The sequence below is a fragment of the Blennius ocellaris genome, assembly GCF_963422515.1.
Source record: "Blennius ocellaris genome assembly, chromosome: 22".
NCBI lineage: Eukaryota > Metazoa > Chordata > Actinopteri > Blenniiformes > Blenniidae > Blennius > Blennius ocellaris.
The window spans coordinates 4,833,037-4,860,503 of record NC_137671.1 but is presented as its reverse complement, the minus strand read 5'-3'; the positions used below and the strand labels follow the sequence as shown (position 1 = coordinate 4,860,503).

The 27,467-nt window shown below is 44.0% G+C and overlaps 3 protein-coding genes across 3 annotated transcripts; 2 read left to right on the top strand and 1 right to left on the bottom strand.

Moving 5' to 3' along the window:
* Nucleotides 1-323: 323 nt before the first annotated feature.
* Nucleotides 324-4,248, top strand: nots (nothepsin; the record flags this gene model as incomplete). The annotated part of the gene is made up of 9 exons (XM_080518557.1): nucleotides 324-376; nucleotides 568-748; nucleotides 1,586-1,703; nucleotides 2,039-2,157; nucleotides 2,957-3,156; nucleotides 3,298-3,423; nucleotides 3,642-3,786; nucleotides 3,862-3,960; nucleotides 4,072-4,248. The coding sequence occupies 9 exons, from the start codon at nucleotides 324-326 to the stop codon at nucleotides 4,246-4,248; spliced, it is 1,218 nt and encodes a 405-aa protein (XP_080374683.1).
* A 266-nt stretch (nucleotides 4,249-4,514) lies between these two features.
* Nucleotides 4,515-12,812, bottom strand: LOC308146404 (bestrophin-3-like). The gene is made up of 13 exons (XM_080518197.1): nucleotides 11,732-12,812; nucleotides 11,365-11,459; nucleotides 10,706-10,793; nucleotides 10,383-10,528; nucleotides 10,056-10,210; nucleotides 9,092-9,169; nucleotides 8,770-8,922; nucleotides 7,936-8,016; nucleotides 7,680-7,831; nucleotides 7,348-7,438; nucleotides 6,334-6,458; nucleotides 5,974-6,249; nucleotides 4,515-5,376 (listed from the first exon to the last, which is right to left on the bottom strand). The coding sequence occupies exons 1-13, from the start codon at nucleotides 11,881-11,883 to the stop codon at nucleotides 5,001-5,003; spliced, it is 1,968 nt and encodes a 655-aa protein (XP_080374323.1). The 5' UTR covers nucleotides 11,884-12,812; the 3' UTR covers nucleotides 4,515-5,000.
* Nucleotides 12,813-13,826: 1,014 nt separating this feature from the next.
* Nucleotides 13,827-15,867, top strand: LOC308146414 (uncharacterized protein). The gene is made up of 6 exons (XM_080518209.1): nucleotides 13,827-13,885; nucleotides 14,750-14,930; nucleotides 15,016-15,117; nucleotides 15,196-15,321; nucleotides 15,483-15,524; nucleotides 15,640-15,867. Exons 2-6 carry the CDS (start codon nucleotides 14,775-14,777, stop codon nucleotides 15,736-15,738), a joined length of 525 nt encoding a protein of 174 aa, XP_080374335.1. The 5' UTR covers nucleotides 13,827-13,885; nucleotides 14,750-14,774; the 3' UTR covers nucleotides 15,739-15,867.
* The last annotated feature ends 11,600 nt before the right edge of the window (nucleotides 15,868-27,467 follow it).

The window sequence follows — 27,467 nt, the reverse complement described above, 5'->3', positions numbered from 1 at the left end:
CAAAGTCCGGAAAATTCTCCATTGATGAAATATTTAATATTTCCTGGTGCATCATTTTGTGAGTTCAGGAGGATTTTTTTCTCAGGAGGTTTTTGATTCAGAGTCAAGTTCATTTTTTTCCTCCTTCTCTCTGATCCAATCAGAGCTGCAAGTTTTCTCTGATAAAGTCTCTCTGTTGAGCCGACGAGAATCCAACAGGCGACAGGACGAACAGGGGAACGGATGAACAGTTGACCACAGGTACGCTTAAACAGAAGAACCTTCAGATTGAAGAACAGTCGGACAAAAGAGCAGCCGAAGAGATGAACAGTCGGAGTGTCACTATGCTGAAGTTGCTGTTGCTCCTGTGGACTTGGAGCAGCTTCGCTCTCGTCAGGTGAGAAAAACAAACAGTGCTTTTATTGCGGTAAAAACTCTTGTTTGGCCTCCAGCCAGCAGGAGGCGCTGCGACCAACAAGGGACTGCATCCTTTAACCTCAAACTGCAGTTCAAATATATGTATCAATAAGTGATCTTTTATCTCAAAAGTATTTTTTTGTTTCACATCTTATATCTGCTGCCCTTCAGGGTTCCCCTCAAGCGGGTGCGTTCGATTCGTACGCAGCTGCGCGCCGCCGGTGAGCTGGAGGACTTCCTGAAGGAGCATCGTCCCGACATGTTTAACCGCCGCTACGCTCAGTGTTTCCCTCCGGGCACCACGTCGCTCCGGCTCGGACGCTCCAGCGAGAGAATCTACAACTATATGGACGTAAGACTTATTTATTTATTGTTTCCACCAGGGGGCACCATTTATCTGCGCTCATCATGAGGGAGGGAAAAAAACCCCAAACACAATTCTGAGGTTTGTTTTATTGCGGAGACATTCATCAATTCTTAATTTTACCACAAAATGGTGACAAGTTGCAACCAAAGCAACACATTTTTTTTACATTTTGTCCAAATTTAGCTGAAATCGGGTATTTCAGCTAAAAAAAATTTCCACTAGATTTGAGTGGAAAATGAATCTGAATTTGTAGGTTTACTCCAGATTTAGATGAAATTTAATGCTTATTAATGAAAAAAAATCTAATAAGGTGGAGCAGCTGTACAAATATTTTGATCATGACAATTCAAGCATTTAGAATTTGTGGATATGATAATATGAGTCGTTTGTGTGAAATGTTAACGTGATAACAAAAACGTTTTTGGTTATTTTAGCATGTGTAATTTTGTTTGCAGCAGTCGAATGAAGTCAGAGATTAATTAATCGCCGAGTGTCTCCGCATGACAATATAAAATCAACTTGTTGTTATTCTTGATTTTACCACCAGATGGTGCCATAGGACGGTATTTCTACTTGATGCCATTCAGAGGGTTTACAATAAATACACTTTATGTACACAAATGTTTTTTTATGTTAAAAGTTTGACTTATATTACTTTATTGTTATTTTTGTGATAATTAGTATAAACCCATTGTTTATATAACAATGATGGATGCATGAATGTGTGATTTCCCAGCGGTTTGGTTAATGTTTGCACAACCTTGACTGCATTCATTTTTTCCCACTTTTTTCCCCATTGACTGGAGTCTGGTTGTGTTTCAGGCCCAGTACTTTGGGCAGATCAGTCTGGGAACTCCCGGTCAGAACTTCTCTGTGATTCTGGACACCGGATCAGCCGACCTGTGGGTCCCATCAACGTATTGCGTCAGCCAGGCCTGCGGTACGAACGCACACAAACACACACACACACACACACACACACACACACACACACACACACACACACACACACACACACACACACACACATACAGTATGTATCTGAGTGTGTTTGTGGGGGTCATCAGGTCGTGGTGACTCGGTTGCGTTGCTCCACATTGACATCAGAAGTTGAACGTCACTGATTTCGCATTCTAAGAGACTTTTCTCACTCTCTGGGGAGAGACATCCGCAAACGGATCAAATCTTTCGCCGCAGTAAGATAAAATTTAGATTGAAATTAATATTCAATCAGATTAAAAACATGGTGGAGTTTTTTTTGTGTGTGTATTGCAGAGGCGCATCAGCGCTTCAGAGCGTTTGAGTCGACTTCATTTCATCACGACGGGCGAAGGTTCGGGATTCACTATGGATCGGGACACCTTCTGGGAGTCATGGCCAGAGACACGCTGCAGGTCCACAAACACCGTCACAGCTGAAAACAAGCTCGCTGAGCTGCTCGCACAGATCGCAAACACCCAATTTCAGAATGTACCTCAAAACTTCAACAAAAAGTTTAAAGAAAATCATGATAAAGACATCATTACTGTATCTCTGGTACTTTTGTCACTAACATGTTTGTTCCTCGATGTTTCCCATAAGTGAACATACTTATGAGCCTGAACACGAGCCTGGATCCACAGTGTTTAGCATTATTATGCTTAAAAACCAACGAACCGATGAACCAACCAACAAACTATAGAACCAGCGAGAAAAACAATGAGCCACCAAACGAACCACTCAACCAACAAACGAACTGTAGAAAAAACCAACAAATGAACGAACGAACGAAATATCGAATGGAACAACTAACGAAATAATTAACCACTGAATGAACTATAGAACGATCCATCGAATGAACCACTGAACAATACAATGAACCACCAAACCACCAAACAAACCACCAACCCTTCGAATGAACCATCAAACGAACCAACAAATTAGCCAACAAACCAATAAACTACAAAACTCATGATCGAACGAACAAAGCAAGTTGATTTTTAGCTGCACTAACTGGTGAAGTGAACCAATAATAACCAATCCAGGTTTGGTTTTGAAGGTGACAAAACATTCAATTTGTTTTTATCTCAATGAACTCAAGCTAAAAGTAGTTTGTAATTTCTCCATCTACTGAAACCAAACTGATTCTGGTAAAGAATGATCAAAGTGTCAAAATTGCTTTAAGATAGTTTATTTATTTAAAATCTGTTCCAGATTGGGGGTCTGACCATCCCGAACCAGGAGTTTGGAGAGTCGGTGTACGAACCCGGTGCGTCATTCCTGATGGCGAAGTTTGACGGCGTTCTGGGCCTCGGTTACCCGAAACTGGCAGAGATCCTTGGAAACCCGGTTTTTGACAACCTCATGGTGCAGAAGGTCTTGGATGAACCTGTGTTTTCCTTCTACATCAGCAGGTAAATCCACGTAGAGAACTGAATGGCGTTGGGATGGATCACGAGTTCCTCGGTATTCCCTTGGAGTCCAGAAGATAAAGTGTCAGAGGTGTTTGATGGTTCTCGAGTTTGACTGAAATGGGACTTCTCCTCTGGTTGCAGTTCGGCAGACGGCTCCGGTCGAGCAGGAGAACTGCTGCTTGGTGGTACAGATGAGTTGCTGTACGACAAACCGATCAACTGGCTGCCTCTCACTGCTAAAGGATACTGGCAGATCAAGCTGGACAGGTGAACAATTCAACACTTAAAAAAAACTACAATCCTTTCTTTTCCACAGTAATTTGATTTCAAAAGTCAGAAATGTGTTGTGTGTTTATAACGGTTGCTCAAGGCCGTCTAAAAGTGTCTACAAAGGCTGGCAGGTACAAATGAAGAGCACGTGAAACCGTTGTGGCGTAAACGATTCGGAGAAGACGAGGAACTGAAGGTGTGTGTTGGCTTCTCAGCGTGTCGGTTCAGGGCGCAAACTCGTTCTGTCCTCGCGGCTGTCAGGCCATCGTGGATACCGGAACCTCCCTCATCGCCGCGCCGACCAACGAGACGATGGCCCTCCACCAGCTGATCGGAGCCACGCCCACCAACATCGGAGAGGTTCGAAAGACTGAGCGACGGTGAACTAACGAAATCCGTGGTTAGGATATTTGATCTGCTTTCGTTGTGTTTCAGTTTCTCATCGACTGCGCGCGGTTGTCCAGTTTGCCTCACGTGACCTTCGTTCTGGGCGGGAAGGAGTACACACTGAGCGCTCAGCAATACGTCAGAAAGGTCGATAACATTTCATTGTTCCTTTGCGTCAGACCGCGCGTTCATAGACAGTAGGCAGAATTGAATGTCCGTCCCCATCGCGACAAACACCTTGTTTCTCGTCGTCTCCAGGAGCTTTTCAACGGCCGAGAATTCTGCTTCAGCGGCTTTCAGGCCAACGACATCATGACACCCGAGGGTCCGCTATGGATTCTGGGAGACGTATTTCTGAGGCAGTACTACAGCGTGTTCGACAGGGGGCAGGACAGAGTCGGGCTGGCTCACGTGAGGCAGCCACTCGAGCTGTGACCTGTCCGCCAGCACCGACTGGAAGGAATCCTGTGACTTTGACCAAATCCCTATTGCAGATTCCAGTCTGTCTTTGATGACCTCAGTCTAGCTGGCAAATGTTCTCTGTGTGATGACATTGGCCAGCAAGACATCCTCCCATCATTGCAATTATCAATTAATTGGAAATCTTCATCAGTCTCTAAATGATACTTTATTGAAGTTTTTCTCACATCAAGGTCAAACGAACCAATAAACCATAAAAAACTAAAACAAAACCACGTCGGCCAACATTTTTATTAAAATAAGAAGTCTTGGAGGATTTTTGCCATCATTTACATTAAATACTTAAAAACAATCAGTAATCACCAAAAAAACTAAGACTTTGTTCTGAAACTCAATTTTAAAACCTGAGGCTGAGTGTTGCACTTCTACAAATGACCACTAGTTGGCGTTCAGGAAGACGCTATCAATATCACCAAACATGCCCCAAATCTTCTCTAAAAGAGTTGATTTCATTCTTTTACCAGTCCATGTGTCGAATGACTAACTTGAAATGAAGGTTGCAAGTTATTTCTTGTGTCCAGTAAAAAAAACAATAGAAATAAAAATCAGTTTTTTCGATATACGCGTTCAGATGTTTGCAAGTGCAGCTTTTCAAACTTCTTTTTTTGTTCAAAGTCACTTTGAGTTGACGTTATGAAGAAGCCGCTGCCTCCTATTGGGTCGTATTGATGGTTTCTCCGCGTTCGCCAGACCATTTCACCGCCGTCTCACTTTTTTTCCGAATTCTGCGACTGAACATTATTGTTTTGGATTTCCCCGCTGCCGTCGGTTTCCGCCTTCTCCACGTCGTCGCTCAATCCCTGGAAGTCGTGGTCGTAGTCCGGTTCGGGGAGCTGCAGGGTGTCGGCGGGGAGCCCCGGCGACCGGCGGGACTGGAAGCGAGCCAGGCCCCGCCTCCTCCGCCCCAGGCCCTTCGGACTGGGCAGGCTGCGGACCGACGCCTTGGACGTCTGCCTGGAGAACTGCAGGGAGAACTGACGCCCCCGTGGTCGAGGCGGCGGGCGACACTGGCTGGTGAGGGTCGTCCACCGAAACTCTTTGGGCCCCAGCTGAGTTGGAGAACAACAAACCGAAGACCCGGCCCTGGAAATAGGAAGACGATTAATAATTTTTTGGTCAATTCTGGATACCGTGAGACTTTATAAGACATGTGCATTAAAACAATTTATTTGTTTTCACAATACTTGATCAATGATTTGATTTCAGGCTCCTAAAACACCGTGCTGTGTGGACGATCGGCAAAAAAACGACACGGTTACATGAAAAGGCGTTCTCGGTTATTTGAGTTATTCTAGGATTAATGAAAAATTTTTCCTCAGGGAAAAAGGTTCGATGAAACGGTAACAGAGCTAATCTTTGCTGGAAACAACGGCAAGAGCGAGAGCAGCTTTAGCTCATGCTAACAATAGGTTCATTAGAAGACGTTTTAGCTCTTGGTAATGCTATCTAGATTTCAGTGAAACAGTAGCACCGTTGAACAAGGTGTTTTAGATAATGCTTATGCTATTAGCGAACTCGATAGAAAGAGGCAAAGTCTGCTAATTAGAAATAAAAAACCGCAGGACTGTTAAACACCCCAGATATTTTTGTTTCCTCTGTTTAGCTGAAATAGTTTAATGGTGGACGCAGCCGGATTGATATGAGGTGTAACTTGGAGGGTCTTGGTAGTTAGAGGGTCACCTTGGTGTTTCCAGGTCTGGGGCCTCCTCGGGTGGCGTGGGGGCGCACGCCCGATCCACACCGTTGAGATATTTCTCGGTAGAGTCCGTGTTGTGGCAGGCGTCTCCAGTTAGCGGTGGGCTGACGACAAACCGCGGGAACACCGGGGAGGGCGAGCTGATAGGTGAGGGCGGGTTACTGCTAACCTCCTTCAGGGTGCATAGGGTGTCCTTGGGGGGCGGCGGCGGCACAGCCAGGGAGGAGGGCGGAGCCACGTCATCCGGACCCGCGTTAACCCTGGACAGATTTCAGTCACAGGGGCTCACCTTTGGTTGTCGTCATTCAAACCTGTCTTCTTTCACTCGTTCTCCTAAATCACACCGAAACTTGAAGTCTGGGAAGAAGCTGCCGGTGGCGTCGCTGCTGTGACGCTTCAAGACGTGTCGAGGCGGTCGGAGTTCAGGAGGCTCCTGGACGCTGAGCAGCCGGCGGACTCGACCCAAAACCTGGAAACGGCAAAAGCACGCGCACATCAACCAAACGACTTTAGCGCCATGTGAGAGAAATGCCAATAGCGAGTGTAAATCAAAAAGCAACTAGTTACTTAGATAAATGAAACACTCCTCCTGACGTAAAATCAATTTCGTGTGATAGTAACTGTTAAAACAACAGTTTTGGTTAGCACTAATGCTAACAGTGAGCTTGACGAGCAGAAGCTAATGCTAATAATGAACTCAGTAAATACAACAGGGAAAGAAAGTAGCGGGTGCTAAAGCTAACATTGGGACATGTGAGACGTGCAAAGAGGGCAGCTCTTCAATATACCTTCAACAAAAGTAACAATCATTCTGAGATCAAAGAATTTAACAATGAAGTGTTAATATTTCACAAAACACTACAAACCAGAAGCTATAATTCAAGTGTGAATTGATTGTGAATCAGATTTATGTGTTCACATATTAAAACAAAACATTTCTACATCCACACATCTCCTACATCCCAGTAAGGGTACTAATTCAGTCTATCTAGGATATTTTTAGCGAATTTTTCTGACATATTTCTCTTAGAAATCGAAAAATGTCAGGTTTATATTTTCTGTTTTTCATCTCAATTATTACCATTGATTAAAAAAAAAAAATCTTGTAGTTTCTTTTTCACCAACAACTGACTACTCAGCGTGGGCGGTTTTAAATTACCCCTTGGGGATAAATTAAGTATTTTGAATTGAATTGAACAAAGTAGTAAAGGATAGTTTTACCTTGCTGGCATGTTTCAATTGCTTCCGCATTCTTCCTCAGAGTATGATCTGACGTGTGGTGAAGTGTCAGTCTTTATCAAGTGGCCCGGCTCAGTTTAAGACGACAAAATAAATCAGATTCAGTTAAAAACACGTACCGACTCTTGTCGTCGAGTCAAAACTGCGTCGAGTTGTTGTGGTCGACTCTCATTGACGTCGCTCTCATCGAACTGCAGGATGTCTGAGAGTCTGAAAGAGACGTTTTTCATTTATAATCTTCTTTTAGGGAAAATGTTCGGAGAAAATAACGTACAAAATAATGGACCAGGAGCGCCATCTAAAGGAATGTTGCTGCATTATAGCAGCCGCCAGCTCCTATGTGCAAATTTAGGTGAAAGTAATGTAATTGTAATGAGTTTGAGCAGAAAAATGGCCATTTCACCCCTAAATGATCTCGGCTGTATGATTAAAAACAGAAAGGGAAATTGACCCCATGTCGGTGGTGGAGCCCAGGAACGACGGGATGCAGTAATCGGCGGCGGCGAGCGTGTACGGGGGCCGAGCGTCGCAGTCGTTCCAGTACATGTCTTTTGTCATGTGAGGCAGGTTCATGTGCATCTCGTCCACCGCCAGCAGAGACACCTGCAGACAGGCAGAACCTGTAAAAACCCATTTGTACTGCTGGAAAAAAAAACAAAAAACCAGACATGAACTCAGCATTTTCGCGGCTCTCTGGCTGTGCAGACCTGCAGGTTTCTGTCGATGATCCAGTTCGCCTCGAAGTCATCGTCGTCTTCTCCGAACGGGTTGATGAGTTGTTCTGCCACCTGACAACGCAACACGGTGAAATGCCAAAAAGCACGATTAAAATGTAAAATCCATATATAACTATCATTTAAACTGCCACGTCCGCATTTTCCGTCCTTGATGCTCAATTCCGATTTCTTTACATTTTAAATGCGACCTCCATCAGGTTGCATGAAGACTCACTGATACAAAGCATTGCAATTTTTCCAAACATTATTTCGTCACCTGTGTCTACCATGTCTGTTTCTTCCATTTTTTCCCCTCATATTTTCGCCTTGTCACTTCTTCCATCGCAGAGTCGTGACATCAGTCTCACGCCAATGGCGCGGAAGTCGTATACATTCGACGGGACCGTTGAGACAGCAGTCGCATTTAAAGACTTCAGATAGAAATCTGATTCGGTATCAGATATTATCCAGGTCTGGTGTGCAAAAATATGAATTGCAACGTTCACACAGTCACAAAAAACAGATTGGATGTGAGTCACTTGTGAACGATAACCAGAAATAAGCTCATAACTGATTTCCAGCCATCTGAAATGCGGTATAAACCCAAGTTTGAAACATGTCTCAAATCAAATCTAAAATTAATTTTATAACTGAACTGAGATGGCACAGGAGCCCAATCTAAATCCAGTGAATTCTCTCTGGAATCACCGTAGCAACCAGAGTCAGCAGCCGATTTGGTTGCTTCTCTCTCAGCCTCACAGACACTGCCTGTTATTTGACGTGATTGTTGAATACAGGTTTCTCCAGAAGGAGACGTGATGGGACCTTCAGCCAGCCGGCGTAGAAGAAGAACTGCAGCAGGGTGAAGATGGGGACGTACAGGTCAAGGTCATGACCCTGGTAACCCTGGGCGGGGTCGAGGAACTGCCGGCCAATCAGACAGGCGAAGAAAAAGGTGTAGACGGCCAGAGTCACAACCTGGACGGAAAGGGAGGGGAGGGGTTTGTGAGGAGCGTTCCTCAGTGTCCCTGCCTGTGTGGGAGTTCTAATCCAGTTACTGTGATGCTCACTGATGTGATTATCACCAGCTGCATCCGACCGAAACATGCTAACAGAGACAGATGTGCCCCGAGGGGGGGGCGCTAACCTGAGTGTAGACCAGCGGGATGCCCACCCAGTCGTAACCAAAAAGAGTCGCACACCAGGTCCTGAACAGGTTCATCTCCTGCACACAGACGGCAAACAGTCCCTCATCAAAACTGTGATTCATTGGAAAATAAAAAAATAAAAACCTCTCAGTGGGTAAAGTGGTGTCACATTACGGACATTAAAGTGGATCTGAGAAATGAGCTGCAGTTATGAGAGCTTAAAACATTTTTTTTTTCTTTTTAATCTCCAACCAATAAGTCTTGATTACACTGGGAGCACTCGAAGATTCATTAACATTTATTTATTTCTCGGAAAAGATAGATACAGGAAAATTGTCAGTGTTCACCATGAATACTTATTTACACAGTGTGTAATGTAGTACAGAGAGTATCCAGGGATCTGTGAAGGACTAGTGTGAGTTGTAAATGATGGAAAGTGCCTGCAAATGTTCATTTTCATCTACTGAGAAATTAAATCTGCACTGAAAAACGACATAAGCCGAGTCTGCCCAGCTTTCTCAATATATCATAGTGAAAACATGAAAAGTGGCCATTTAATAACATTCAAATTAGGTTCTTTTAGTTTTAAATTACAGTTATAATATTTTATCCAGTTCACAGTCAGTCAGGTTAGGACTCATTTGTGCAAACGCTCAGTTGATATAAAAAGAAAAAAAGGATCAAGAATAGAGCCCTGTGGAACTCCAAATCTGTCATTAACTGATACAGACGGAGCCTTTTCCACCTCTACAACACTGTAATACTGGTTGACTTTCTGGCTCCAGACGCCACATTAGGATCTTATTCCCTCTTACATATATAGGAGTCCTCTAAACAGAGACTGTTATTCAAAAAACAAACTGTAGAGAAACACGATAAACTTCACTTTCCTGCTAATTTCCGATTTGTGGCCTTGAACCATGACTATTCCTCCTCACACACTCCTGAACATGAACACTTTACATTGAGGATACTCTGCAGGTCGATGGCGTCCTGGATCCGTCCCTCCTGTCGAGCTTTGGACGCCAGGTTGGAGAACCAGACAACGGGGATCCAATACTTCAGGTGAGGAGATCGGATGTTCTCGAAGACCTTCCGCTCCTCGGGGGTCATGAATCCTGCCAAGCGGAGACGCAAATCAACCGAAACCTTACGACGGTACGGCGCCGCATTCAAGTGGCGTCCCACAGCCTCCAGTCCTGCTCGGCAAGGCTCATGAGGATCGGGAGTCGAACGGCAGCGGAACTGCGAATGTTCATGAAAACAAAGCCACCACACTGGCTCTCTTACCTGCCTCCACCACGTGGTCCATGGTGGGGAAGCGTTTGCAGACGGCGGTGCTGACGGAGCGGAAGATGAGGAGCGAGGTCAGATTCACGTAACGCACCAGCGTCCGACGCAGCAGCCGGCCGTGTTCGTCTTTACCCTGAACGTAGCTGCAGGAGACGACAGAGGGAAATGTGAAGACGTGAACTTCCTGTCGCCGCCTTCAGAGGGCGGTGAGTCTCAAATTCTTCATTCTATTCCTGTAGACTTTTATAAAGGTGCGAAAAAGATTCAAGCTCACAGTTCGTTATACTTCCTATAGAGTGGATACGGGAGCGTGAAAGTACCTGGAGATCTGGAACATGAGTCGATCCGGCCAGGGCAAGTTCACAAACTGGTTCCACCATCGGTTCACCACAAGAGTCACGTAAAACCCTCAAAACACAAACGCACTTTTAAACAGGAAAACTACTTCAAGGGGTGGGTTAAACTCTCCGGGAGCACATTGATGCAGTCTGGTCACGGCTACACATTAACCACGCAAACACTCATCCAGCTTTTAGCTTCCTGCGCTCTTTAATGATCCGTTTCCATTAGCAGCAAGTTAATGAGGGAAGTGGACCTCGACCCCGCCTCCACACATCTGTCCGTCACTCTGCTGAAGCAGGCAGAAGCGTTTTCTCTTCTACCAGATCCGAGCTACTCCCTATATTCACAGGACTAATATTAGCTTCACACCACCTGCGATTATTAATAACAACGCAACTCGCCTGAGTCATTCGATCCTTTGAGTCGAGCGTCTGACCTGCAAGGTATTAAGTATTAAGAGGGATGTTTTGAGAGGGAAACTTCAAGAAATATCAATAAAATAACTAAAAATCTCTGTTTCAAGACGTTTATGTCAAAATCCACATGTTATTGTGAGAGTCCAGAACATACCGAGATTTTTTAAGAATAAAACCACTGTGTTTGCTATAACCGTGAATACAAGACAAGGCAAAGGTACCGAGTACAAAGGTGACGGGGATCTGCTCGGCGTATTTGTCGCAGTACATGGAGAGTTTCTCAAACAATCTCTTCTGGTATTCTGTGAGGACGAATCTGAAAGACAAACAAAGAAATAAACGTTTTCTCTCATCTTTCTGTTCCATTGATGCTCGCGGCTCCAGTTCTTTTAGCTATTTATACACACATAGTCTATTCTCTTGTGGGCAACTGTCCTAACTGTATTTAATTAATAATGTCTGAACTTATCTCATATTGTCTTATATTTAAGGAACTGTAAAAATAAAGAATGAACAATAAACTAACTACATATGGATAATAGCCCACAAAATGGCCAAGACTATTGTGTTTGAGTGTGAGACACACACCTGTAGACCACACTGAGGACGGTGTAGAGCACCACAAACAGGATGAACTCTCGGTACAGAAGCTTGTAGATGCTTCCTTTCCAGCGCAGCAGCAGCCGGTGGAAACTGAAGAAGGTGGCGTTCGCCACTTTGTTGGAGTACGTCACGGTCATGATGAGGGTCCAACTGGATCCACAGAGTCCATCTGGTTTCACAGAGTTCACCAGAGTCCACCTGGATCTACAGATTCCACCGACACCAGAAAGTTTGCTTGGACCACAGAGTCTTCCCAGACCTTAGAGTCCACCTGGATCAACAAAGTTCACCTCAATCCACTGTATACAGTCTTCCTGCACCATAGAGCCCAACTGCAAAGTTCACCTGGATACACAGACTCTACCTGGGTCAAAGAGTTTACCACGATCCGTAGAGTTTAAATGTGTTTACAAAGTTCATCAAGAGCCACGTAATCCAAAAGTGTCCCCAGAGAGTAGATGGTCTCCCCTGGGCTTACAAGTCCCCTTGGATCGTGAGTCAATCAGGACCACCGAGTCAACCAGGATCTTACTGAATCAAGCAATAAACTGGATCCACATAGAATTCCACCTAAATCACAGATACACTTGATTCCACAGACACTCATGTAGATTCATTCCAACTCCACCAAAGAGTCCACAGGGATTCAAAACTCCAACCTGGGTCAGAAAGACCATGGTTCCAGGAACTCCTTCTTTGATCCACAATAGAGTAGAAGACAATAGAGTCCACCTGAATCAAAGTGAAACCTGGCTTCAATGAGTCCCGCCTGGATCCACAAAATTCCTCCTGGTCCACGGACGCCTGAAGTCCAACTGGTTCTCCTGAGTCCCGCTTTTGTGACAGAGAAGCCTGGATCCACTGAGTCTGAACTGAATGAGAGAGGGAGGCCGTCTGGATGGACGCAGAATCAGCCCTCGTCCGAGAGAAACCTGGTCCTACTGAGTAAACCAGTATCAGGTATTAACCCAGAACCAGACACGGTCCAATCTGTTCATCATGACTCGGCTGTTCTGCTTTGATCAGGCTTCTTCTTTCCTCATTACCCCCCCCCCCTCTCTCTATCTCTCTCTCTCTCTCTCTCTCTCTCTGTACCATGATGCTGTCAGTTGTCCAGTAATGCCAGGCAGCACACACACTCGCACACAGACCTGTTGGACTATATTTGTGGGACCTTTCCATTGACGTAATGCATTCCCAGCCCCCGATCCCTACCTCTGGGGTGAAGGGCGAGCACCAGGGCAAACCTCACAACCCGAATCCATGACCCTATAAATTCAGCCCTAATCACCACCTGCCTGACCCTCACATTCAACCCTAACCCCTAGTCTGAGCCTAAAACATGTCTGAGTCTTATAACATATTGATTTCCCCATTAAGGACATTCATTTTTATCTACATGGTGACATCATATATCACTGTTCCCGTCCTATCCATGAAATCTGAGTTGACAAATCTTGACTCCAACTCCAACTGGAGACTCACAACCTGGAACCACATCTTAATCAAATACATGTAAATTGTGGATCCCATGAATATTTTTGGTTCCCAGTATTTGGTCCCTGCAAAGATGGAAATACAATACCACAAAATACATATTTGACCTTGTAGATGTTTTTTTTAATGGTACTGTTGCAGCATTCTGTTATGTCATACACTGACATCTAGTGGTCAGAGATGGTATGTACCATATGTTTTGATGTACTCTATGTAACAGTGCATGGATCCCACACCTTCTATGGTATTTAATTATTCGCTTATATTTTTGTAAATACATATCTACAAACTTAATTAAATTATTTCAATTGAGACTAGTTAAGTAATTAGTCCCTTTCCAGGTGGCAATTATTAATTAATAGCTAGTTTGATTCACAAGGAAAGTTTACGGTTTAAGATATTTAAAATAACCGCTTCTCATTCTCCTGCCCTTCACTCGGCTCCCTTCGTGTATCCCCGGCTGGTTCGACGTAAGGCGGAAACACACGAAGACAACAAGCCGGAGATGCACGAACAGAGCCGAGAGAGTAACCGGAAATACGCGCCGGGAGCCGGAAGTCTATTTCCGTCCGCCGCTCCGCCCCGGAAACAAACTTTCGCGGTAAAATTAAGCCTGAAACAACAGCTTCAACACGAAATCAGGTCAGAAATGCATCTCTTTGCCTATTTATACCTTCATTTCTAGTCCTGTTCTTACTCGCTGTGTGCGAAGGGTAATCGGCTGCGGTTCGCTAGCCTCAGTTTGAGCCTCTGTATTTAAACGAGCTTTTTGAGGTTAGTCGTGGAGGAAGTTGTGTTTACAACACATGCAGCGGTCCTGGGGTTTTCACTGATCGCTGAAATACTCTGATAATTATCCAGATTGCAATTATTTAGTCCAATGAGCGATAGAAATGAGCTTTATGTGAAGTGTGCTCGCAATAGTAACGGGGACGCCATCTTTGTTTTGGGATAGAAGCTACAGGCAGTTTTGGGAATTATGAGACTGGTGTCTCTCAGGTGTTTACTTTTACATTTTAATGCCTCATATTGACATTTGTTTTTCACGCAAAACAGTAACAAAGTTTGATAAGTGACCCAGTTACTTGGATTTGAATATTCTTTACTTAAAGAAAAAAGAATAAAGTAAAGAAATGAAACTAAAGTAAAGAAACTTAAAAACTGAAAGAAATTAAGAAAAACAAATCCGACAAGAATCTAAATAAAAGGAAATAAACATCAAAGATAATAAGTTTAACATTTTCAAATAAAATGTAAAAGCTTTGTTGTTCATTATTAACAGTTTATGTCTGAAATGTAGGAAGAAGCTGTGCTGAGGTCGAGCTGCTCCATGTTCGTTAAATACAAACTATTGTAGATGACGTTCATATGTTTGTTCTCGCAAAACAAACCGGCCGTGGCTGTGAAGTTATTGTTTAATAACATTGACGTCAGTGCCAGTTTACTGGTGGTTTAACTGAACCGGTTTTGTCCCTCGGACCTCATGTTTGACACCCTCTGATCCAGGCCGTGAAACCCGCCCAGGAACGTCATGCCGTCCAACGTAGAAATCAAAGCCAAAGTGAGCGACGTGGCGGCGTTCGCCCAGAAGGCGGCCCAGCTCAGCCAATCGGAGGGCTCCATCATCCGGCAGCACGACACCTTCTTCCACTGCAGCAGCGGGCGGCTGAAGCTGCGCGACTTCATGGTACCGTGTGGATTTTCACTTCCTCTTCGTCGCTTTGATGATGATGATGATGATTGTTTATCATGAAGTTATTTTTGTTCGTCAGGACGGGGCGGGGCAGCTGATCTTCTACGAGCGTCCGGATACCGACGGGCCGAAGCTGTCCCGATACTCCATCAGTCCCACCAACGACCCGCAGAGCCTCCAGGTGGCGCTCTGACCACACGCTTGATGACGTGACGGTGTGAATAGCTCACTAAGTGTGTGTGTGTGTGTGTGTGTGCAGGCTGTGCTGGCAGATGCTCTCGGGGTCAAAGGTGAGGTGAAGAAGGAACGACGGCTCTTCCTGATTGGTCAGACCAGAGTTCACCTGGACTCGGTGGAGGGACTGGGACACTACATGGAGCTGGAGGTGAACACACACACACACACACACACACACACACACACACACACACACACACACACACACACACACACACACACACACACACACACACACACACACACACACGCCAAGTTTCTGTTCTGCTGTGAGCACACAAAGGTCAAATCATGTGTGTGTGTGTTCAGGTTGTGATGCGTCCGGAGCAGAGTGTGGAGGAGGGGCAGCAGGTGAGTTTCACCTGTTTATCAGGACGTAAACATGAGCATTCGACCTGATTTACTCACGTGTGTGTGTTAATATTTACGTGTGTGTGTGTGTTAATATTTACACGTGTGTGTGTAGGTGGCGGAGGACCTGATGCAGCAGCTCGGCGTCTCTCAGCAGAGTTTGGTGACGGGGGCGTACATGGACCTGCTGCTGAAGGGACACAAAGAGCCGTAGTACCCAAGGCGATTGGACTGTAATCTGAGTACTTTTACACCAACATCTGTACTTTCTGGGAAATATTTTCAATGTAAAAATGCTTTTTTTTTTTTGTAAAAAAAATAAATAAAGTTTTTCTGGCTGCAACTGGATTAAAGCCTGTTTGTTTTTCTCGAGTTAAGTTTGGTCTTGCTGTGAACTGGTTGCCGTGGAAACGCCTCTGAAACTGAAACCTTAGTTTGAACCTCACATTCATGTTTTCTGTTTTCACTTGGTTTATTGTCCTTTTCTTTCTTTCTTATCATTGATATAATTTTTCTGCCCTCAGTTTTTTTAATATATAATTTTGTGCTTCATTTTTTAATAAATAATTTTTTTGTTTAAATAAAAAAAAAATAATTACCGTTTATTGTTTTTTTAAAACATATTTCTTTGTTTTTTATGCTTTTTTGATACTTTTTTTCCAGTCTTAGATTTTGTCATTTTCTGCTCTTTCACGTGTTTTAATCCTTAATGAAACTTTAAAAGCTTTTAGGGTGACTTCATTGTCCAAATAGTTTGGAAAAACACACCATTATAACCCCAAAATGTGATTTATTGAAAATCTACTTTATTAATAGAATACAATCAGCGCACGTCTTTTGTCTACTTTCAGGAAACAAGGGCATCAGCTCATAATACACTTTAATATACTACTTTATTTTGCAATTGAAATACTGTATTAGTGATGACTGAGAACATCATTTTCTAGTTTGTAGTTTGGTTTGATCTGAAGAAAATGTGCTTTCTCGTGTCTGACCTTGTGTATTCATGAGTCTATTGAAAGATTTTAATCTCTGACTGCATGACGACTCTTATTTGAAGTAAGAATGAACACTTCATCCAAATGTAAAGACATTTGGATGAAGAATAGTGTTCATTTTGGTCATGTCCAGCAGAGGGCGCCACAGTCCAACGTTAGTCTATGTTCTTATTTTCTGTCTATTTGTGACTATTCTTTCTGTCTGTTTCTTTTTACATCGTCTGTGCTCCTCTGTATCCTCAGTGGTTGTGTTTGAGCCTCTGGAGTGATTTCCTGGATCTTTATGGCCACTTCATCCTCTTTTAACCTCATTTATAAAAAACAAAAAAAACATCTTTGTTATTTTTTTTTGTTTCTTTGCCTGTTCAGGCTCAGTAATTCTTCACTGAGAGCAGCACAAGCTTCTCGACTCTCTGCCAGCATATGTCCGAGGATCTGTGAACGTTCAGCCTCCATCTGTTCTCCTGGTGCTCATTCAGAACTCGCTTCCTCCGCCACAGAACAATCGGCCTCAACCAGCCGTTCGCTGATTACGGCAACCGTGTTTCATTGATTCTCCCCAATCAACTCCAGTCGCCAGTCGCCCTGCTGCCGGAGGAAGAGGAGCGTCTGTGTTCATCGGACGTGAAGACGGTTTCTTTTAAACGTGACGTGAAGTTTAGAAATGTTCTGAAACCATCAGCAGCGTCACATTGTTTCTACAAAGCTGCTGTTGTTCCGCTTGCAACCACCAGAGGGCGCCACCGAGCCTCTGCATGTAGGAAAAGCGAGCTGCTATGACAGAACCACTGACAGGAAGTACTGACAGGAACCATTTACAGGAAGTACTGACAGGAACCATTGACAAGAAGGTACTGACAGGAAGTACTGACAGGAACCATTGACAAGAAAGTACTGACAGGAACTATTGACAGGAAGTACTGACAGGAACTATTGACAGGAAGTACTGACAGGAAGTACAGACAGGAACCATTGACAAGTACAGACAGGAACCATTGACAGGAAGTTCAGACAGGAACCATTGACAGGAAGTTCAGAGAGGAACCATTGACAGGAAGTACAGACAGGAACCATTGACAGGAAGTTCAGACAGGAACCATTGACAGGAAGTACTGACAGGAAGTACAGACAGGAACCATTGACAAGAAGTTCAGACAGGAAGTACTGACAGGAACCATTGACAGGAAGTACTGACAGGAACCATTGACAAGAAGTACTGACAGGAACCATTGACAGGAAGTACTGACAGGAACCATTGACAGGAAGTACTGACAGGAAGTACAGACAGGAACCATTGACAAGTACAGACAGGAACCATTGACATGAAGTTCAGACAGGAACCATTGACAAGTACAGACAGGAACCATTGACAGGAAGTTCAGACAGGAACCATTGACAGGAAGTACAGACAGGAACCATTGACAGGAAGTACTGACAGGAAGTACAGACAGGAACCATTGACAAGAAGTTCAGACAGGAAGTACAGACAGGAACCATTGACAGGAAATACTGACAGGAACCATTGACAGGAAGTACAGACAGGAAGTACAGACAAGAACCATTGTAAGGACCCCATATAGGAACTAACTAGAACCTCTACCATGAACTACCAAAAGGATCCACTGACAGGAAGTACCAACATGAATCACTGACGACAACCAACAGGTAGGAGAGGACAGGGATCAAGTCGTCATCATCATCATCATCATCATCATGGTCGTCTTCCTCCGGTTTTGATAACGATTATGAAGACTACGTTAATTATCAGAGTGATGAAGATGAGTATTGTGATGAGGGTAATGCAGGGTAATGATAATAACAGTGGTGATGATGATGGTAATTATAAAAGTGATGAAAATTAGGACGACGATGTTAATTACCAGAATGATGAGAATGACAATGAGGATGGAAATATAAAAGTGATGAAGATCAGGATGATGTTGAAGAAGAAGAAGATGATGATGATGATGATGATGATGATGATGATGATGATGATGATGATGATGATGATGGTAATCAAATGAATGATGAAGAGGGGCATTTTAATGATAATGCTGCTGCTGCTGCTGATGATGATGATGCTGATGATGATTATCAGAGTGATGGAGATGAGGACGATGATGAAGATTACATTAATTATGAGAGTGATGAAAATTAGTATTTTGATGATGATGATGATGATGATGATGATGATGATGATGATGATTAGAAGAGTGATGAAATGAGGATAATGATGAAGATGAGGATGATGATGATGATTTCGTTAATTATAAGAGTGTTGAAGATTGGCATTTTGATGATGATGATGATGATGATGATGCTCAGATGATGAATTCCTCTTCACTCTTCTTCCTCTTTTTTCCATGCAATGCGATTGCGTCGTTTCCATGGTGACGCGGCCGCTCCTCCACGCCCACGCCGCTCACCCCCCCGCCCCCCTCACTCACTCACTCATAGAGAGAGAGAGAGAGAGAGAGCAAGAGAGAGAGAGAGAGAGAGAGAGAGAGAGAGAGAGAGAGAGAGAGAGAGAGAGAGAGAGAGAGAGAGAGAGAGAGAGGTGTGTTTTCTAACCCACGCAATAGAGTGGGAGATAACGCGCACAATCACACATGCACGCCCGCTTAAACACACACACACACACACACACACACACACTGCGGACGTGCACGCTCACACACACACTCTGTGTGTGTGATGCTCAGCAGTGTGTGGGCTGAGCCGAGCTGCCTTCCACTCATCCTGCTGCCTCTCCCTCCCTCTCTCTCCCTCCCTCTCTTCTTCTTCTCTTCCCATCTCCATGCACTCCTCTCCTCCTTCCTCCTCCTCTTCCTCTTCTTCTTCTGTTGCCCCTTCTTCTTCCTCCTCTTCCTCTTTCTCCTCCTCCTCCTCCTCCTCCGGGTCTCTCCATCCTTCTTCTCTTCAGTTCATCATCATGGAAAACGAGTCGCTGAGCTTCTGGGTGAGTCTCTCTGCAGGGCGATCATCCGTGTGTGTGTGTGTGTGTGTGTGTGTGTGTGTGTGTGTGTGTGTGTGTGTGTGTGTGTGTGTGTGTGTGTGTGTGTGTGTTCCTCCGTAACTTTAAAAGTCGTGACGAGATTTTCCTTCACACTTTTACCTTTTCTGCAATTTTTTTGTCGTCCTCTGGTGCCGCTCCTCTCCCTCTCTCCTCTCATCCCTCCTTCACTTCGTCCTCATCCCTTCATCTCTTCTTTCCCACTTCATTCCACCTTTCATCCCTTTTATCCCCGCTTCACTTCCTCATTTCTTCACTTCCACCTGTCCTTCCTCCTTAATTTCCTCCTCTCATCCCTGCTTTTTATCTCTCCTTAACTTCTTCCTCTCATCCCTCCTTTTTTCCTCCCTCCCTTCCTCCTCTCATCCCTCCTTTTTATCCCTCCTTCAATTCATCCTCATCCCTTCACTTCCTCTCATCCCACACCTTTTTTCCCTCCTTCACTTCCTCCTCTCATTCCTCCTTTTTCATCCCTCCTTCACTTCCTACTCTCATCCTTCCTTTAGCCCTCATTCACTCCCTCCTCTCATCCCTCCTTTTTATCCCTTCTTCGCTTCCTCCTCATCACTTTACTTCCTCCTCTCATTCCTCCTTTTGACCCGTCCTTCCCTTCCTCTTCTCATTCCCCCATCACTTCCCCTGTTATCCCTCCCTCATTTCCTCATCCCATCCATCCTTCTTATCTTCTTCTCATCCTTCCTGTCAGCCTTCCTTCTCTTCCTCATCCATACTTCCTTTCCTTCCTCCTCTCATCCCTCATTCACTTCCTCTTCTCATTCCCCATCACTTCCCCTGTTATCCCTCCCTCATTTCCTCATCCCATCCATCCTTCTTATCTTCTTCTCATCCTTCCTGTCAGCCTTCCTTCTCTTCCTCATCCATACTTCCTTTCCTTCCTCCTCTCATCCCTCATTCACTTCCTCTTTTCATTCCTCAATCACTTCCTTCTGTTATCCCTCCTTCATTTCCTCATCCCATCTTTCCTTCTTATCTTCCGCTCATCCTTCCTTCTCTTCCCTCTCCCATACTTCCTTCCCTTCCTCCTGTCATCCCTCATTCACTTCCTCTTCAATCCGTCCTTTACTTCCTCCTCCAATCACACCTCCTTATCTTTCTTTCATCCTTCCTTCCCTTTCACCTGTCATCCCTCATTCACTTCTTCTTTGATCGCTTATTCACTTCCTCCTCCTATCCCTCCTCTTTGTCATCCTTTCATACTTCTTTCACTTCCTCTACTCATCCCTCCTTTGCTTCCATTTCTCATCCCTCTTTTCTTCCTCATCCTTCCATCTCTTCCTTCTTTCATCCCACATTCACCTTCTCTCCATCCCTCCATTCTTTTCTATCTCACACCTATTTTGTCCTCCTTCACATCCACCTTACATCCCTCCATCTTTTTCCTCTCCAACTTTTTCTGTCATCCCCCCATTTTGTTTATCATCAATCCTTCATTTCCTTCCCTCATCCCTTTAGCTTTCCTTCACTTTTGATTTTCCTCTCATTTCCCTTCTCTTGTTTCTTTACTTAATCATCAAACTTTCCTTTTGAACTTCCATCTCCCCTCTCATCTTTTCATTCCTTTTTATGCCCCTGTTTATTTCCTTTCCTCACTCCTCCTTTCCTTTCCTTCTCTCCTGGGTCCTTTGCCCTTCTTGTCCTTCGCATATTCCCTCTCTCCTCCTCTTTTCCTCCCTTCTCCCCTTCTCCCCATCTTCACCTTAATTCCCCCTCTCCTTTTCATCTCTTCACTTCTTTCATTTTCATGTTTCCGGTTTCTGTTTCATCTGGTGGCCCTCAGTGTGTGTGTGTGTGTGTGTGTGTGTGTGTGTGTGTGTGTGTGTGTGTGTGTGTGTGTGTGTGTGTGTGTGTGTGTGTGTGTTATGTAATCGCAGTGTGTAGGCTGCCGTCTCAGACCGACTTTCTGAAGATGATCTGCCTTAAAAAAAAAAAATCACACCGGAATGAGGAAGCGAATCTTCTTCTTCTTTTCGTTCTACTTCTTCTTCTCTGACACATTTGAACATCATGTGGTTGCCATGGCAACACACTGAGCCTGGCGGCTGAGTCGGAGTTGCCCCGGCCGCCGATGGTTGGAGGTTAAACTGCTGCGCGTTAGCGACGGCTCGGTGTGTTAACTCGGAAGGGAATGGAAAAAAAAAAAAAAAACCTGATCATCAGCTGCCATTTTACATCTGCGAGAAAAGCGATGATTCACAGCTTCAGGTTTGATTCGAGAAGAAGGTCTGATATTTGTCCGTTCTGTCAAATGTGATTATTAAACAGCACCAATAACACGAGTGTCAATGTAAACACCTCGATAACACTTCGGTTTCGTGTTCTTACTCTGTGATGTGATGTTCCCAGCCCCCACAAGAGGAAGGGTTCGGTACAAGGGAAGGAAAATTAGCATCCACTGAACTTCTGGAACCAGAAAGCTTCCAGTGCCAAAGGCAGCAAATAAGTATCCACTAGTGTTGTGTTCCTAGTACCTAACCCGAGTCAAGACCAAGACCAGAGTATCTTAAGACCAAGACTTTAGGCCTTTTCTTGATTCAACGTATGTATTTGAATACTTGGCGAGTACGTACCTGCAAGTATGTTCTCGGGGGTTTGATCTTGTAAGATACAATAACCATTTCTTGCCAAATGTATTATGGATTATTTGGCTTCCCAAGTCGACACAAGTGTGGGCTTGATGAGTCCTCGATAATGTGGGCAGAGCGAGAACACATCTGGGTATTTCATGGGTACGCTGCGAGATGCGTACTTTGAATTGGATCAGTATTTGTTCACCGACTGATGACTTTTCACATGTATGCCAGAACGCAAGTATGGACAAGCATGCATATTGAGAAACGGCACAAGTCTTTAAAGGGCCCAGACGGAGTTAAGACCAAAGCCAGAACATCCCAAGACTAAGACAAGACCAAGATTTTAAGAGGCAGAGGCCAAGTCAAGACAAGACCAGAGTATCTCAAGACCAAGGTAACACCAACGTTTGAGGTGTCCAACACCAAGTTAAGACAAAGACAAAGACACGACTTTAGTGGGCTGAGACTGAGTCAAGGATTTTGAAAAGACTGGTTTCGAGTACAACAAGACTCGCGTTTGCTATACAAGACAGCAAATTACCCTCCTCTATCTGATTAAGCATGTTATCCTCTAATACCAGAAGCAGCACAAGAGCCTCCATGAATGCAAACAGAGCATGAGCCTCTTCTACCACAAACAACATACTAGCTTCTTGTACCAGAGACAAGACAATTATCTCTTTTAGAATGGAACTTATTAGCCTCTATTACTGAAGATTGGAAATTAGCCTTTCCTATCAAAGGGGTGTGCTCCATTACCAGAGACGCTTCCCAGTAACTCAAGTAGCTTCCAGTACTAAATATGCAAATCAGTGTCCAGTGCCATACTCAAAAAGTAAGAAAATACCAAAGAGACTCGGGTCTATCTGCTACCAGCACCACAGACAACAGAGCCAATACATTTTCCTTCAGTACATAAGAGTTTCAGACAAGATAGGTAAAGGCTCTTACTCCTGAGGCATTGCAGTGACTTTCAGTATGAGAGATAACTTCCCGCAACAGATCCAGTTTGAAGGAATTCAGTACCAGAGATAGTACAATATCCTTCATTATCAGTAAATCAGCCCCCAACGGCTTCCACTAGTGGAAGCCTTTGGGTGTAGAAGTAGATGGAGTCTCCAGTAAAACTGCTCACAGTACCAGAAGCAACACGCAATACAGCACTATTCTGTAGTTAATGCATGAGAATTACCGTGATGTATGGACTACAAGTTACAGCTGTAAAAACAAAATCCTCATAAACAGTAAATAAACTGATCAAAGTTGCGCAGATGAAGAACATTTCTATGTCCGTGTCTCGATTTAACTGCAGCATTAAGAATCTTGGCCCAGCAGCTCTTGGGTGAACATGAAGATTGATTGTAATCACAATACAAGAAGCAGTATATTAGTATGTGATAAGAGAATACACCAAATTAACCTCCAAGCCCAGGACTAAGCAATTAGCTTTCAGTACCAAAATGAGCACAAGTCTCAGGAACTGGACTGGCAATTACTGTCAGAATGGATTAGAAACTACAACCAGATAAAGCAGCTCATATCAAGTATAAAAGAAGGGAACTAATATTCCTATACCAGAGGCAACCTTTAGTAGCACAGCCAATTATCGCTTCACCCTACCCCATTGGGCAACGCCCTGGAGCACCCCCCCCCCCAATAACAGACAACTGCAGTGCAATACCATCCAGTACCAGAGGCAGCGGAGTCCCTTTCCATACCAAAGTTGTTCTTCGGTTCTCCAGATATGAAGTTGACTCTATTACATGAGGTGACACGAGAGCATTCAGGGTCAGAGTCGATTAGCATCAGCGGCAGACGCCTTCCAGTACCAGAGGCTGGAGCTAAATAACCACCTGAAGGGAAGCACTGTTTTCCAGTAACTGTCATTGAGTTTCACCACTCATTGTGATATTTTCTCTTAAGGGGAAACCGTGAATTAAAGGTTCTCATGAATGAGGAGCGGCCGTGGCCAAGTCCCCCCCCCCCCCCCCCCCCCCCGGTTCTTTTCTGCGTGCGAGCTGCAGATTCTCCAAGATTTCAGTGATGTGCGAAACTTGACGAGATAAAGTGAACGTCAGAAGGAGAGAAGGCAGTGTGTATTATCAGCTCCTGCCATTGGTTACCATGGCAATGGCCAGGGGAGCTGTGCGCACACACACACACACACACACACACACACACACACACACACACACACACACACACACACACACACACACACACACACACACACACACACACACACACACACACACACACACACACACACACACACACACACACACACGTCCTTTTTCACGCCTCACGATGTAGAGCACGTTTGCGATGTGACCACAGCCGTAGGGAAGCTGGTCGTTTGCGCGCTACAGACGACACAGACTAATAATTCATGCTAATGTAGTCGAGCGCTCGCTGCGACAGGCAGAAGAGAGTGGAAATAATCATCAGATCACTCTGAAAGTCCTGCTGTCGGTGTGTAATTCAGAGATGTTCTCACACTCTTCAAAACTCTCCGCCGTGTTTGAGCAGAAACGACGGCATGCGAGAAACAATGGCGTCTCTCTGGAGATCCAACACCCCGCTGAGTTAGCTTTGAAAAAAATAGTTGGAGTTACAAGTCCTCTGATGTCACTACTTTAGCCCGTGAGTGTTAAACGGAATTTAAAAAAAAGGTGTCTTAGATACAGTTACTGATGTGTCAGTTGGCTTCCGAGTTGCAAAGCTCATGTCTCTCGCCGTCCCCGTGCTTAGCTTGCGCGTTAGCAAAGATTGCCGTCCATCTGGAAAATGAACACATTTTCAAAATAGAAAACTTTTGTTGCATTTCGGGGGTCAGCTTTTTCAAAATGGCTTCCAAGGCAGAAGTTTTACAAAATGCTCTGTGTTAATGGGGGGGGGGGAACGCAACTTTTCTAAAATGCTGATGCTTCACGTGCAAATTCATGGTCGTAGTAAACAGTTAATTTTACACATACGCAAGTAGATGGATTATGATAAGAGAGTTTCATCACTCTCAGTCCATATTTTCTGGACATTGCACGGATGTCTTGTCTGGAAGTCATATTGGACTGCCTGTCAGGGACCAAGTAGTGCGGCAACCAGGCAAACAGGATTTTCTGTAAAAGGGTTTTATTTACCCAAAGAAAATACAAAGTACAAATGAAACAAAACAAGTTCAACAAAACAAACTCAAAATAGCTCCCAAACTGAGATGCTCACACAACAAACTGACCCTTCAAAATGAGCCACTGGGGAGTATATATAGTGACCGGGTAAAACCAACTCAGACACAAGGGGGAAACAAACGACAATACACAAACTAATGATGGGGAAACTACCCGAACCGAAAAGAAACCCCCCCTCTGCTATGGCAAGAGATGGTAGGGCCGACTGCTTGGCTTTGTCACGGCCAGACGACTCCTCCCATCAGCAAGAGTAACTCAAAATAGAAAAACATAATGAATACGACAGAAATGTGGCAAAACGATAGTCTTTCAGTGTGAAAATGTGTGCCCTTCATTTAAACAGTGGAAGGCTAGAAAGATCAATTATAAATAAATGGAATAAATCGAGTGTGGTGTGGATATGAATTGTTTGGGGGTGTGGCTGTCTGCAAACCAGGAAGTGAGGTGTGGGGAGGGAATGCACCACCTTCAGCCTTCACTGTGTGGACTTGTCCGTCACGATGCATAAAATAACCTCCGAAAAACGTGAACACGCATCAACAAACCAATAATTTACAGCAAAAACGCATGACCATCAGAATTAGAAGGAAAAAAAAGGTCCAGACTACCAGAGATCCAGTCCTCAGCACCGTTATATTAAACACGGTGCTGAATATTAATAATACAGTTATTTGACATTACCTTGAGACAGAAGACGCCACAGACCTTGATCAGCTTCCCGTTGCTGCTCCTCAGAGTCCTCTGGTTTATTTTTATTACATACATACTCTTAAATACAACATTTACAAGGTTTCCCTGTTTGAAATTGAGCGGCTGCCTGGTTTTAAGTGACGTTTTAAAGACTAGCGCCCCCACACTTCAATGGCGAGAACAAGAACTGCATGCCTCATGCACAAATAACAATAAATGAAAAGTAGCCTAATTTGACACATGATCATGACAAAATTGAAAACAAACACATAACACAAAAGAAATGCGAGGAAAAACTGCATTTTTCCAATATTTTAGAGACCCCAAAAATGTCACAATGCATGTTTTAATGGAGGGGGGGGGGGGGGGCACTCCTAAGAGCACTCCTAAGATTAGCGCCTGTGCACTCAGTATTTTATATCATCAGAGCACCCACTAGTGGTGAGAATGCAGAAGAACAAAAGACTCCGAGGGGAGGGGGAAAAAATGATTTAGTATATTTGTGTGTGTGTGTGTGTGTGTGTGTGTGTGTGTGTGTGTGTGTGTGTGTGTGTGTGTGTGTGTGTGTGTGTGTGTGTGTGTGTGTGTGTGTGTGTGTTATCAGTGCTGTCCAGCTTCTCTGTGTTTCCCTGCTAACATCCTTGGAAACTGAGACAGGAAACAGGAAGTTTGAACACAGGAAGTGTTTCTAATCCTCGTCCTTTTTCTAAAAGTTGTTTTATTGTTTCCAATATGTTTTCCTGCTGGCCGTGTTGCCATAGAAACATCTTTGTGTGCGTGTGTGTGTGTGTGTGTGTGTATAAATTAATGGGGCTTTAAGCAAGCTGTTAGCAGGTTAAGCTCTGTTTAGCTGAGAGGTCAGCGGGGGTCAAGTGGAGCGGCGTGTTGGTCAGCGAGACCTGGAAACATGAAACAAATCACAGGCAGAGAGAAACTACGGGACATAAACTGAAGCAAAACCATGACGAAAAGAGTGAAACCGGAAGTAAAACACTGAAAATGTACATTATTATAGATTTGAGATGCACGAAACAAGTCAAAATAACAGAAAACCTCCATAAAAAGAACAGAAAATGACATAAAAAGCAACATGAAACAATACAAAACAACACAAACGCTATAAAAGCAACAGAAAACAATATTCAAACATCAATGAAACTATAAAAGTGTATACAAACTAAACAACACAAAATTCTAAATACAAAACTACATAAAACAACATTCAAACATATAATCGACACAAAACAATATAAAAAAAACAAACAAATTCAGCTAAATAAACAACAACACAAAACCACATAAAAAATTGATTTTTTGAGTGTTTCTCGGTGCATTTTGTAGTTTATTCCATATTTCTGTAGATTTTCTTTGGATTATTTTCAGCAGTTGACGCTCTTAATCATAGTTTTGGTTTCTTTTCACAATTCTTTCCTTTCCTTCATTAGTGTTGTTTTTTGGGTTGTTTT

Bases quoted from the DNA above. Each gene is read 5' to 3' on its own strand.
- LOC308146404 (XM_080518197.1), bottom strand. From the start codon at position 11,883: ATGACCGTGACGTACTCCAACAAAGTGGCGAACGCCACCTTCTTCAGT. The intron at 10,529-10,705 runs GTACTTTCACGC...CGTCTCCTGCAG, and splicing joins CTCATGTTCCAGATCTCCAG to CTACGTTCAGGGTAAAGACG. The intron at 8,923-9,091 runs GTTAGCGCCCCC...CTTTCCGTCCAG, and splicing joins TCCCGCTGGTCTACACTCAG to GTTGTGACTCTGGCCGTCTA.
- LOC308146414 (XM_080518209.1), top strand. From the start codon at position 14,775: ATGCCGTCCAACGTAGAAATCAAAGCCAAAGTGAGCGACGTGGCGGCG. The intron at 15,118-15,195 runs GTGGCGCTCTGA...GTGTGTGTGCAG, and splicing joins ACGACCCGCAGAGCCTCCAG to GCTGTGCTGGCAGATGCTCT. The intron at 15,525-15,639 runs GTGAGTTTCACC...GTGTGTGTGTAG, and splicing joins GTGTGGAGGAGGGGCAGCAG to GTGGCGGAGGACCTGATGCA.